The sequence below is a fragment of the Hyposmocoma kahamanoa genome, unplaced genomic scaffold, assembly GCF_003589595.1.
Source record: "Hyposmocoma kahamanoa isolate Upper Pololo Valley unplaced genomic scaffold, ASM358959v1 62, whole genome shotgun sequence".
In the NCBI taxonomy this organism is placed as follows: Eukaryota; Metazoa; Arthropoda; class Insecta; order Lepidoptera; family Cosmopterigidae; genus Hyposmocoma; species Hyposmocoma kahamanoa.
In genome coordinates, this window is record NW_020653850.1 from 11,048,688 (window position 1) to 11,063,392 (window position 14,705).

At 38.6% G+C, this 14,705-nt stretch overlaps 1 protein-coding gene across 1 annotated transcript; it reads left to right on the forward strand.

The window, feature by feature from the left end:
- The first annotated feature begins 420 nt into the window (after positions 1 to 420).
- LOC113229839 lies at positions 421 to 13,830 on the forward strand. Its single transcript, XM_026463522.1, has 4 exons — positions 421 to 571; positions 5,137 to 5,247; positions 5,725 to 5,862; positions 13,601 to 13,830. Exons 2-4 carry the CDS (start codon positions 5,140 to 5,142, stop codon positions 13,817 to 13,819), a joined length of 465 nt encoding a protein of 154 aa, XP_026319307.1. The 5' UTR covers positions 421 to 571; positions 5,137 to 5,139; the 3' UTR covers positions 13,820 to 13,830.
- The last annotated feature ends 875 nt before the right edge of the window (positions 13,831 to 14,705 follow it).

Sequence of the window (14,705 nt, forward strand, 5' to 3'; positions counted from 1 at the left end):
GGTATATACAGCTGAGAGATCGTACTATCGCAACGCATCCTTGATGCATCTTGGGGTACCATGATACCACATTGTTTCATGTATGAAACCAAATAATGTCGTAACTCGAAAATTATGTATGGAATTGAGATTACATGAATTGAAAATTTAAAAAAAATTAATCTTATTGCGAACAATTTTTATTTAAACATTAATTATTAGTTATCTACTTATAAACTAGTATATAAATTTATTGGCTTCATTCAGTTTTCAATTTTTTGAACTTTCAAATCGTATTTTCTCAATTGCATCATTTTTTAGTAACGACTGTATTTGGTTTCATGTACGATATTCAAACGCTACATGACCAATGATTTTGTCTATCTTTTTTTTAACCGTCAGGACACATCTTAAAGTCGTCTGTTAAATTCGCAGACTCCTCGTTTCCTTGAGTTCAGCAAAAGTTGTGGCTGGTATATTAACGGTAATTGCAAATGAAGACACGAAGGAAGACAATCAACAGTGGCGAAATATAACACACATCTATTCTCAGCGCTATTTTAGGTTCCCGGCATATAATTTGGCAGTATTGGTAAGCTCATTGAGAAGAAAATATTGTTAATAAAACATTTGACTCGTCGATGCATACGAGAAGCAACGTACTTTTAATAGAGATTTCTTAAGCAGTTCCGCAATTAGAATATCCCAGCCACTGATTAACAAACTAGTCGAAGTGTAAAATGAGCGTTCCCTTGTCACCATGCATTGTTATGATAAATCTATCATAACCAACATTTGTTATACGCCAACACTCTCTCAACGTGAACGTGTGCTACGTAAACCAAAAATATTTTTTGAGTGTATTATGGTTTATTGTTCAATTTTGTTTCGTCGAATTAATAGTAATGTATCCAGTGAAGGCGCCTCACAAAGTGTTATTTTCACTAAATTAATATTTTTCACTAGTTTGTTATTCCGTTATCCCAGCAAATAAAACGGATTTGGATTTAGCCGTCTGCGTCTGTCACTAAAATAATAATAATAATAGTAATAATTTGGCAGTATTGGTAAGCTATTTGAGAAGAAAATATTGTGTATAAAACATTTAAGTGTCACTGCCGGGAAATACCGCCTCTCCCACTTAAAAATTCTAAATTAATCTAGGCCTTGGGAGAGGCGAGAGTCTAAAATAGATATAATAATAATAATAATAATAATAATAATAGTAAGCCTGTGTCGTGGGTGTCATGGACACACACATCAACCACAAATTACACCCAAACTCATGACAGAAATGTAGGCCATACAAATATTTCTGCCGGCCCGGGAATCGAACCCGGGACCTCTGTGTGGCAGATCAGCATGGTAACCGTTTGTCCACGGAGGCAGTCACTAGCATAATAGCAAGCCATCCTGCCTATTTAGGTATAGTAAGTTGCTTAGTGGACATATAAATGAGAAAAACAAAAGTTCTAAAATGTATGATTTAAACTAATTATATCGAGTTGAAGTCTGTTGTGTAGTTGTGTAGACATAAAAGCCTAATGTCATCACAGAAATCGTCTGTTATGAGATTATGACCGTTTTACCAAGAAATCTTCAATTGTCAAAGATACGTCTGTAGTCGCTGTGCCAACTTCACTCCCATTTGAACGGCTAAGACAGTTTCCTCTGTTGATTTATTAAAACCTTAAATAAATCGACCATCCTCACAATTTGGTGTTCTCAGCCTAATTACCGCGGTCAATTTTTTTTTCTCCCTTATTATAACCCAATATTGAATAATATTGAAATATGAACAACTTGTAACTAAACTATTAAGTGGTTAACTACAAAGTGGTTTTCGAGCTATTAAGATAGAAATATTTTATGGACCAGTTGGAAACGGTAATTAGAAATTTTTATTTTAAATTGCTGCGGGAATTAGAAAGTTCAAACATTTTTAGGAAAATATAAAAACAAAAATTAAAAAGGCACCTTAATACGTAAAAATAAGCATCATTTCTATTTTATATTTTCCACACTTTTTGTAATTAATTACACAGAAATAAAATGTTTTTTTGTAAATTTTTAAACTTTTGAAATGATCAAAATGTAAATGATTACACTTTTCTATAAATTTCGTAACTGTAATTAATCATAAAAAATTATTGGAGTATTTTTTTCTAATTATACAATTAACCAAATATTAAAAAAACTATTTTAAAATTATTAAAAAGAAACTCTTGGAAGGCACTTATATCGGCAGAAATAAACAAATTCTAAATTTAAATGTAAATTTTTAAACTTTCAAAACATTTTGAAATAATCAAAATGTAAATTATTCCACTTTTCTATAAATTTCATAACTGTAATTAATCATAAGAAATTATGGGAGTATTGTTTTATACAATTATACAATTAACCAAATATTAAAAAATCTAGTTTATTTATTTAAAAAAAACTCTTTGATGGCACTTATATCGGCAGATATAAACAAAATATAAAATATAATACGTTTAACTGTATCAAAAGAAATCGATTAGGCTCTATAAACACATCATTTCGAATCTTGGTCCCACAAAGCTTCGTTCAAAGAATGTAGATGGCTGGCAAAGTTCGTTCCTGAGAACATTTTTGTGGCTTTCTAACATCGAACTAGAACCTTGTTGAACTTACTATATTTCAGGAATTTGCTGGTGATGGATATTTGATGGGATTTCTTATATTGTGAACATATTTTTCAGAACCTACGCTTTCAGTATAACTTTTTCAATTGTTGCCATTTTTGCTAGTTTTTTCTATTATACCATACTTTAAATAAGTTCTGTTTCGCGTTCGAATTTTTTATGATTTTTAAAAGTCATTTCCTCACACTAGAAACAACTCTTTTCTCTTTTTCTTTTATTATATCTCTCTTTTTCCTTCTCTTTTGATGCTGATATAAACTCTGACTAGGCAAAAGTGTACACAATTAAAAAAATATATTTGAGGTTTTATTTGATATTCAGGGATAGGAAACGTCCGCATATGTAAAGCTTTATTGTTTTGAGAATGACCGAAGTAACAAAAAAGTAAATATTCTTAATGCTTGATTCATATCACCGAGACGCAACGCAACGCGAACGTGGCGCTACATTGAAACGAGCAATGCAACATTTACTTTATCCTTTATAAAATAAGGCAACATTTCATTAAACAAACAAATGAAAACGAAGCTGCAGCAAGCGGCGACGGGCTGCAGCGAGCTACGGCTGGCGCACTTTATAAAATGCAATATACTATAGAACATATTGTCTACTAAATACAGTATACATTTCTTCAAACAACAAATAACAAGTCGCGACGGTTGGCGACTGTAGTCGACTTCGCGCGGTGTAACTCGGTGCAGCGCGTCGCTGCTTTCCGTCGCTAGCTTGTGGCGCCACGGGCAATGCAAAATGTCATTTGGCTTCTCAACAACAAGGTATAATTATTTAAAAGGCAGCTATCAGCTGATCGATGCCGGTATGCGTAGCGCGAACTTTGCAAATAGCAATGCAATATAGAACTTCTCATCTAATAAATAAAGTGAATATTTCTTCTCACGGGAATATGAATGGGTGGTCGTGTTTAAGCAATTTGTAGATTTTACATGTAATTAATGTAATAGTCCAAATAAGATGACCTCGATAGTTCAACGGTTTGCACTGTCGGCACTGCATGAAAAGGTTTCTGGTTCGGTTCCCGATAGAACCAATTTGGGAAATGAATTTATCTGAAGTAGTTCTGGCCTAGGCGCTCTGAGTAGAGACGCGGAGCGAATTTCGTAGCTCTTGGTTCTGCATTCGATTCCCGGTAGAACCAATTTGGGCGCGCTGTGCGTCAAAAATATGACGTCATTCGCTATAGTGAAAAATAAAAATAGCAGTTTTATCAATTATCTTGACAGCTAAATGTGGCTATAATAGGTTTATTGCGGCGTCATGCTACGGGCACTGGTGGTTGTCTAATAATAATAATAATTTATTGTACACAAAAATGGAACATGTTACACGGCACACATTATAATTAAACAGGTTTTGTACAACAGTGTCCAAATAGGTGACGATACATCCCACCCCTGAACTAGGTGGTAACCTGTGTCTCAGGGGTTAGAGTTACTCGACACACAATGTCAACAAAAATGTGAAACGGACGGTGTAACAGTTCCTACTTAAACAAAATAATATTTAAGTGAAAAGCAATGATTAGACATGTATAACAAATTAAATTAAAAGAAAAAAACAAAATGGGTTTAATACATTTTAAAATTAAATTAAAAAAAAAAACAAAAAACAATAAGTTGCAGTAAGAACAAAAACTTTAAACACACATAAAACGTGATGTGACTGAAAAATTGTAAAGAATTAAAAACAAAAAAGAAAGAGATTCTTTGCAATGATGTTTTATAATTCAAAAGAGGGTTTTAGAGGAGATTCTCTTTATAATCGTACGTAAGAGTCTGCAACCAATTTTGTACCTTAATTTTGACGTTGTGTTTTGTTAGTGTGTAAATAGAGATTAGTTAGTTTACGTTATTGTAAAGTCGGGATCCCTGAGCGGCAGCCTGTCGACGAGTAAAAGAAGTGCGGCAAGAGACTATCATATTGACTGGGTGACGTCGACGATTTTGGGCGAGGGAGTCATCCGGCGGCAAAGATGATTTCTGGCGTAGTATAGTGCGAGGGATGTATATTTGTCTCACAGTTAGAAATGGGTAGTTGGATAATTACTTCTCTTAAAGAACATTACTTTAAGGATTGTTATCTGTGCACGCTTGCATGGATTAGAGAAGTTTTGTGGGTCCCCCAATACAGGGATGCAATAGGCAATAACTGACTGGCATTGGTTTTGATATTTGCGTCACATGCATGTCATGTCCTTGTGATATAAGATCTCAAGTCTCCTGTGCCGTAGATTACGCCCCGTCTGCCCCACACCTGTCCCCGTTATCTGTAGAGAGAATACTTACATGACCATAGTATTACAATTACATCACCATACCTCCACTAAATATAAAATCTTACGAGTTCTCTGATACGCTTGAAAATGTTATGCATTATTCCCAGCAGATGCTTCTGTAATCGATCTACTTTGTATATAACATAGGTATAAAAGAGTACATCTACTAAACAAAAAACTGTTTTACCTCAACAGGAGATGAATATATCATGGCTGTTCAATACAGTCGTAAATAAAATACCTTTGGCTTCATTAGATCAAGATTATGATGGTATTTGTACAGCTACTGTTATTAGAACTACTACAGTAAGTCTTAAGTAATTCTATCGTAGGTAAGGTATAATTTGGGATAGCGCAGCGTTGAATGCAAACAGGAGAGGACTGTGATGTTTGCTGTGAATTAGCAGTCTAAGATCTAAGATATTTAACAAATGGCCATCTGATAATGACGAAATACTATAGAAAAAAAGCTAGGGTACTTTTTATTGAAGCGCACGGAATTTCGCCCAAGTCCTTGCAAACACTGGCAGATTAATATTGAACTTTTAACATATCACTTCTGGCAACTTTAAACGCTCAATATATTGTTATAAGAATAAAATATAATTACGATATATTCAAGTAAAGCAGTAAAATAAATGTACCTAGCAAAATAGACCGAGCTACTTTTTGGCACCTTTACGTGTGCTGGTGTTAGAATTTTACCGATTTTTTTATATTTCTACTTTTAAGACGCTTTTATACTGTATTATAACGTAATTATATAAAGGTAATTTATTACAGGCTTGGGCTGTCAGTAAAAGTTTGTTTGCAGAAAGGATGCGTGTGATCAAGCGCAGCCAATGTGAAATAATGGTTCAAAGAACTGTCAAGCAATATTTTTGCACAGATTATGACAAATCTAGTGCTTTGTCTACAGCAGTAAGTATAAAACACTCATCAGCCTACAAAGATACATCGCTGTATGACAAATTAAATCTTTTAAATAAACTGTTCCAGAATATCATAGTGTTAAATAAAACGCAGGCCTAGAAACTTAATTTTTATATTTTAAAAGTATAGCTTCTTAGTTGGACAGAGTGTGAGTAGTAAAAACACATATTTACCATAAAATCGAACATATATTTTACAAATGCTGCCTATTAATATAACCACTTAAAGAAAAATCTAAAAGCTTATTTAATGTTTTTGAACACATAGCAACTCCATTTTCTCTCAGCCTATCGCATTAAGAGACAGGCCGATACATTGTAGTATTATAATTATATAGTTTTTAAGACGATTATTGTATCTCCATACAAACGTAACAGCATGGCTTGTATTTGTGTTCATCCGATGCGCGCCGCCGTGTAGGTTCGAGTACAGAGTGGGTCATGCATTCTATAATTGAAGCGTGCCCTCTGTGTTTCAAATGCCCTCTGTGTTTCAAAAATTACAAAATACTAAGCGTATTTATTACTGTGTTTTTGGTTATTTCACAAGAGTGCCTCAAATTCAGGATTGTTCAGCATTAAATTTCTATTTCAAAATCATACTCGCATAATCGAGATACCAATCCGCGATGTTCGTACAAAAATATTAACACGTAAGTACTGTATTTAACAAAGGCTATTTCCATATAACCTACGAAAATACTGTGATGGTCACTTTAATTTTTTCAAATTATATTTACGACCTTTAGGAACAACTGAATGAAATATACATTTTATTTTTTATTTCTTGATGTAGGAAAATGTAATGTGTGTGGTTTATTTACAGCATAGGTCCAATCATCATCAACATCATCAAGAAAAAAATAATCCATCTGCAGGTACTTGCGGCTTTACGAGTAATAAGGTGTCAAAATTTTAGATTTGTTACATTGACCTACCAATAAATGGACGTCGGGTTTGTGCTAAAAAGTTTTCGCACCTGTAGGGCGTTAAAATCGCATACAGAGCGTCAATCGCGCAATAGTCTTCGTTTGTTCGAATGACAGCGTGGTTGTCAATCATGCAGTACCAATAATAATAACTTGTAAAAAGAGCTGCATTAAAGTGTGAAAACAGGATTTTGTATCACATTTTCACTAAACAAAAAAAGTGTTATTTTGTACAGTATTAAAGTATTTAATTTATATATAACTGAATCATAGATATAAATCACAAAAGCACACGAAATAATGAAAGGGCTAACTGTCCTTTTTCTACTCATTGCATGTGCAAAAGATGGAAAGAGACCCACTACGTCAGTTTCAAGAAGCTTATGTAAACTTCTTGGTCATTTTCAATTGTTCGAACCACAAGCGATTGAAATATTTAGAACAAAGAAAGTGTAGAGTTGCTTTGATTTTAATCCTATTTTTAAAATAATTTGACGGATATTTGAGTTTACGTTTAGTTAGAATATCGGTACACTTCTTATAGTACACGCTTATTTTCACATTTATAGTAATATTTGTATGTATGTATCTGCCCAACTCTTTATTATACCTTTAAGTGAATTTGTACAAAATTCGACATAAGAATATACATAAAAAATAATAATTAATACTTACGAGAAAGGCTATTCCATTACTCTTGTGTATTAATTAATATTTACGAGAAAGGCATTACTCTTGTGTTCAAGTAATTTTCAGTCGAAGCTAAATATGGTGCATTTTGTTAAGTTTCCAGTAGAAGCTGAATATGGTGTTTTGGCCCCTCAAATTGTTGTAAGCAAATTTAGGCAGTACTGCAATGACGTTACAATTTAAATTAAATGTTTTAGTTTTTTTATATTTCGTTACATGTCACTACGCTTGTATAGGTTAACCTCGGACATTTTTTTCGTGGTTTTTGTATTACATCCGATGTCTATTTGTTGGTAGGTCAATGATTTGTTATTTATTTTTTAACACAATATACTAGTTTCTACTTAACTTGCGTGTTATTGTTATAACTTAACTCTCTAAATTACACTAAAATTAATTTTTCTTTAGTCGAATCTCATGTATTTTGTTAAAAAAGTACATAAAAGAGTTAGCAATTTTGCCGCACATTTACTTATAAAGCCAAGCCAATTATTTTTTTCTACATAGAAAATGGTTGGAACTATATTGTAAGTAACCCACGCACAGTACATTTTCGTATATTTTGAGATAAAAAATAAAATGTATATTACTCCATACAAAAAAGCAATAATTATTTTTTTTCTCTGAAACTATCAACTTTTCAAGAAATTATACAAGAATAAAAGTTGTTAGGAATGTTATTATCTATCATATGAAAAAAATTACCTCGATACTCCAGAAGTTATTCCTATATCCAAGAATTATAAATTTGGACCCGCTACGCGGCGCCACCCGGACAAGAAAAAAATCTTGTCTACTACCGACTCGACGCGCTCTGCCGCTATTGAAACGAACATTTATGCGCGTGGACTGGTGTTGCAAAGTACCACTGTTGCACCACTAATTTTATTGCAACTATTATTAGTTGCATGATTTACTTATAAATTTATTAGAGGTACAACTCGTATTATGGAACCAAACCTTAAAGATTTATAAATATAAACGACGTACTTTTGGGCATGGAGAGAAATATTTATTACTCTTAAGGAATATTCTCAAGAAATGACAAATACAGAAAAAAAAATTTGATAAACTTTTACACCTGTTGTCACAGTGTAAGATAGAGGGTCCAAACGCATCATTCCGTTGCAAAATTGAATGAATCTAGTAAATTTTCTTCTTCTTATACATTTTTCTAAATCTTTTTTCTTATAAATTTTTCTATAGAAAATAATATCTAAAAAATGGTGAAATGGTTTGTTTAGTAGCAAAACGACAAACGACGTAGTAAAACGACAGCTACCTGGAAGACTGGTTAATGCACTGACACGTTTACCCTACACACGTCTGCCCGAAAGCATTCGTATCATGTACATACTCATCATTTTTTTCTCTGCAACAGACGACACATTTTCGTGGCTATATCCGATAAAGTTCTTGTCGTGTACACGGCCATTCTCATCTTTTCTGTAGCAGACACGTCGAATTTCTTAGCGTATACACGCGCCGTAAGGCAGATCTATTGTTTTTTTCGTCTGTCTGTGGTAGACATTAACCGAATAGATGGGAATTGCTCTACTTGTCTAATTATATTATGGATATAATGTATGTATCCGTCAGTAGGCTAAGGTCGCTTTTGAGGTTCATACACTGCTGGAGTATTTACTTTGTATAAATACTAATCATTGTAGTGCGCAAATAAGCACCCTTAAAATTCCGTTATAAGTCATTAAATCTAATAGTGAAACTTATGAAAAGGATTTTGATATATTTACGGTCAAGGACATACTTAGAGGAACGTTAAAAATTTTATTACGATAACAACGTTCGTATGAATAACTGGTCACATGTACCATAACGTTTATTTGAAAGAAGAACGACTTTAATCGTCTTTTGATTTCGAAATTATAGCAGGTATAGAAATTAATTAATTCTCCCTAAGAGCGTAGTAGGTGATGCAGAATTTCCTACATAAACATTTCACGTGGTTTATATGTAAACCGTAAATAACATATCGTCTCCTTACTTTCTCAAACTCGTATCATAAAGCACAAAGTTAGTAAAACGCAAAAATGGATTGTATATACAAATTCTGTAGGATGGTTTCACATCACATTTACTTCATAGTCACACACTTTTATACTTTACCTATTCTTAAAGAAATGCATCCAAATGAACCCACTTGATAAGAAATTTAAAATAAATAGAAAATTTTGCCATCTCCTGAATAATCACTCTTTATAAGATACTAGTTTGAGAAAGCAAGGCAGCGATATGTAGGTCTATCGTTGTTTATAAGAACAACTTTTTTTTAAAGAAAACCCGACATTAAAAGTTAGTGGAATTACATCTATTTGCCAAGTTTTATTGAAATCAGTCACCGGAAAGTGCGCGAAACTGGGTTGATAGTTTGCCACCCTTCAAGGTGGAATATTTTCTTCAAATTTATATTAAATTGGTAAAACTGAGGTGCCTTCTTCCCAACAAAGCGAAAATCATCAAAATCGGTTTACAAAGCCGGAGTAATTGCGTAACATACAAAAAAAAAATAAAGTCGAAAGCCGGTTATAAATCTCTCTCTCATCTGAGCGTTGTCCCGGTTGCGTCCTCAGCAGGGTTGCTGCGGAGCCCGGGGTCCGCTTTCCTACTTTTTCTCCTCCACTTTGCACGGTCTTCGGCATCCTTAGTGGTGAGACCATTGGCACGCATATCACCCTTGGCGACGTCAAGCCAGCACTTCTTGGGTATATAGCCAGACATTTATTTCCCACGTAGCATGCCGGTTTCCGTAGGATGTGGCCGTACCAACGTAGGCGGCTTTCTTGCAGTTTATCTGCAATGTCACGGACATGAAGGCTGCCTCGGATGCGGGAGTTTCTGACACGGTCTTTCCGTGAAACTCCACACATCCAACGCAGCATCTTCATTTCCGTGACACGCAGCTCCTGCTTATGACGCTCAAGTACGGGCCACGTTTCACTGCCATATAAAAGGACAGGTGTAATGATGGATTTATAGACCTGTCCTTTCAGCCTTTCAGCATCTTAGGGTCACAAATTACACCAGTCACCTCACGCCACTTTGCCCAAGCGGCTTCGATTCGGGCTCTGACGTCGCAGTCGATGTCTCCGGACGCGCTAAGTACAGATCCCAAGTATTTAAACTGGCCCGTAGGCTCGACCGCGTCTTCGCCTATGCGTACGGGTAGGGGATCTGTAGCGTTGCAGACCATGTACTCAGTCTTCGCCACATTTAGTCTCAGACCGCCGTTCTCAAGCGACTCCTTCCACACATTCACTCGTTGTACCAGTCTCCCTCTATCCGCATCCGCCAGCGCGATATCGTTAGCGTACGTAAGCATCCACGGGGGTTGCTCATGCGTGTCTCGGATGGAGCTTGAGACCTCGTCTAATATCACGCTGAACAGATAGGGACTGAGAACTGAGCCCTGGTGAACTCCGACTGTGACAGGGAAGGGTTTAGTGTTACCAACAGCAGTCCTAACCATGGAATCGGAATCGCGGTACATGTCTCGGATGATGCCAATATAAGCTTCTGGTACCCCTTTGGATCTCAGTGCCCACCAGATCATTACACGGGGGATACAGTCGAAGGCCTTCTGCATGTCAAGAAACATGAAATGCAGAGGCGTATTCTTCAATCTGTATTTCTCCATGATGACCCTTAGGGCAAAAACAGGATCCATGGTCCCAAAACCAGGCCGAAACCCATATTGACCCTCCGAGACAGCACTCTCCTGTCGGATCCGAGAGTCTATTATACGCTCGAAGAGCTTCATGGTGTGGGACATGACCTTTATGCCCCGATAATCGCCACACTCCTGCACCGATCCCTTCCCTTTGAAGACTGGAGTGATAATACTCAGTCTCCATTTGTTAGGGATTTTACCGGTGAGGAGCACGCGATTAAAGAGGCCGGTAAGGATGCCCATACCACGGGGACCCATTGCCTTCCAGGCCTCGATGGGAACCCCATCGGCTCCGACAGCTTTCCGATTCTTCATGCGACGAAGAGCCAAGTGGACTTCCTCAGGCGTTACCGGTCGCACTAGTCCCTGATTCGGAGGGAGGACCGGTGGCTGCACCTCTCTGTGCTGCTGATTCAGCAGCTCGTGGAAATATGAGCGCCATCTCTCCTTCACCGCGTCGACCTCGCATATAAGGTTGCCATGAGGGTCTTTAATGCAGCGACACTTGGAAATATCTTGTGCCGCTAAGACCCTCGAACGTGCCAGCTTAAAGATAAGCTTCTGCCCCTCAGACGATTCCAACTTGTCATACAACGGCTGCAAGTGGTCCCGTCTGGCTCTGGCTACAGCTTTCTTAGCGGCACGTTTGGCATCCCTATATGCGTCGCGGTCTTCAGAAGATTCGGACGCTTGCCACGTTTTGAAGAGGGCTTTCTTCACCCTCACCTCCCTCTGGACTGTGTCGTTCCACCACCAAGTTTCTTTGTCACATTTGCGACCACCCTTGGACAAGCCCAGCACCGCTTTCGCCGCCTCAGATATGGCAGCCTGAATGTTGTCCCAGTGGTTCTGGACTAGATCACCTTCAGGGTCGGCGCATTTATCGCCGATCGCTGAGATGAACTCCTGGGTCGTGGTACTATCAAGCCGCCACCATTTGATTTGGCGTCGGCAGCGCTCAGCGGGCTTGTCGGCCGGTTATACGCAGAGATCCATGACAAGAAGACGGTGTTGCGCAGTGAGACTCTCACCTGGTATGACCTTGCAGTTGGCCACTTTGCTGATATGATGTCTCGTGGTGAGTAGGAAATCGATTTGGGTGGCGTGTCCGCCGCTCCTGTAGGTGATTAAATGCTCGGGGTTCTTTTTAAAGAACGTGTTCACGATGGCGAGATCGGCCGCCGCACACGTTGTGAGGATGTCTCCTCCCTCCGCGTTGCGACTGCCGTACCCGTAGCCACCGTGGACCCGCTCGAACCCTTCGCCTCACCCACATGACCGTTTAGGTCGCCACCCAAGACGACTGCCTGCGACAAAGGAATGGCACTCAGCACTTTCCCGAGTTGATCCCAGAACCTCGCCCTGTCCGTGTCGCTGCAACCAGCCTGAGGTGCGTAGGCGCCTATCAAGTGGGTCACGACCCCTTCGATAAGCACCCTCACTACCATAAGCCGGTCGCTAAAGCGTTTCACTTCCAGGACGTGATCGTGAAACTCCTCGGAGAGCACCACAGCCACCCCGTTCACGCCCCCAGGAGCACCGGTGTAGATCAGCTTGTAGCCATTCCCAATGAGCCGGGATCTGCTGCCTTTCCACCGAGTCTCCTGCAGGAACGCCACGGCGACCCTCCGCCTGGAAAGCACGTCTGCTAGCTCCCTCGCGCGTCCAGTCAGCGTTCCAATGTTCCACGTGGCAAAGCGGAGCTTCCTGTGATGGGTAGGGGCTCGCATCTTTAACCGTGCCCACCCTTGACACGGTAGCCCTAGTCCACTTGCCACAGAAGTCGGGCGAGGCTCCTGCGCGCCGTTTTGCGGCGGCGCCCTATCCCTATGCCATATCCTTCTGTTGACTTCCATAAGTTGATGTGGCGGTGTTGGTTTTTACGGGAGCGACTGCCGTCTGACCTCCCAACCCCCGAAAGGGAAAACCCCTCGCTAGAGCCTCGTCCGTCTATCAGCAGGCGCACCACTTGCAGGTGAGGTTAGCTTGGGCTCCAAGATGTAGGTGAAGCCCCCAAAACGCCCCAAAGCCGGTTATAAATAAAATATATTAATTCGTGCAATTACCTACTAACTTCAGAAAATAAATACAAAATGTAGTGGTAAATCAGGTATCAACCTCCAGGCAAACTGTAAATAATATATAAAGGGGTTGTTGAATATTTAAAAACACTATTTCGATAAATGTATTAAATTACGTTGTTAAGATTTATCCCGAAACTAAAATACCAACTCAAAACAACATTAACAACAAAAATGTAGTTGTAAAAATGTAGTAGGGGCCAATGATATTATGCTATGCTCACTGCTGGGGGTACAATTAGCAGCCTTGAATGCCAGACGCTGCATAGATAGACATGAGATCTCTGCAGTAGTTGTCAGAGGTTGACAATGTCTATTCATGATATTTTCTTTATTCAGGAAACGGAAGGTGGAGGCCTCGTATGTTACGGAACCGAAGACCCTGAAGAGGACGTAAACGACGGTATCCTCGTGGGAGTGACGTCTTTAGTAAGCATTAATTTACCGAGTTTACATAACAGAATAGGACTATTCCGTCAATGGGTCATCGACAATTCGAACAGTTTAGTCTCATCACATTATTTTTTGTTCACGAGCTTTATGTTTTGGTTCCTATAGTAAATTTTAGCACTTTGAATTCAAGTGTTTTATTCCTTTATCTCCATAAAATAAAATAAACATTTCTCAGCTTAATACTCCTACTGCTGCTGAGCAACGCACGTTATGGAAGTAATTAAGCTAGACACATATTCATTAAATAGAAAACGAGGAAGTGAGTTGCGCCGGGTAGGTGCCGTATTAAGACCATGTGCCACATGCGTTCTTTAGCTATACACGCTGTATCCGCTGTCACGAAGTTATTTTTTATAAGCGCCCAGTTACACGTGGAGAAAGATTTTCACGAGGCCGCCGCGCGGCGACCGCTCAGTTACCACGCCTTGATGTACATTAATGGCGAATCTAAATTCTATTTACTAGGCAACAACATTTAAATTCCCCTGAAAAATATAACCGCACGGCGGGCACCCGGTCGCCGAGCGGGCCGCCACGTGGACCAAATTCAAGTCAGGCTCGACCTCGTGGCCGGGGCTCAATTAAGTTAAAACGTAAAAATTAATGAATAGAGCGTATTTTGCCATGACAGTTAGACGCATGCGGTCGCTGCGCGGCGTGCGCAGTGAGGGCGACGAAATTCATGTGCTCGTTTCTCTCAACCATCCTTGTACAACACTACTCGTACCGCAGCTGATACTATACCAAGAGCTCGCTAATCATAATATAAGACTGGATATTGCATTTCCGAGTGCATGCAAATGAAATATCCATTGTTGTGCCTACCCTTTAACCTTAGATAAAAGTATGAAAACGGAAGTAAATTTGTATGTTGCTACTGCGCTTATCCAGGGAAGGTTAGACCCTGCAAAATCGCTGCGCTTCATCATCAACAACAACAGCCCATCGTAGTCCACTACTGGACATAGGCCTCTCCCAATGCGCGCCATTT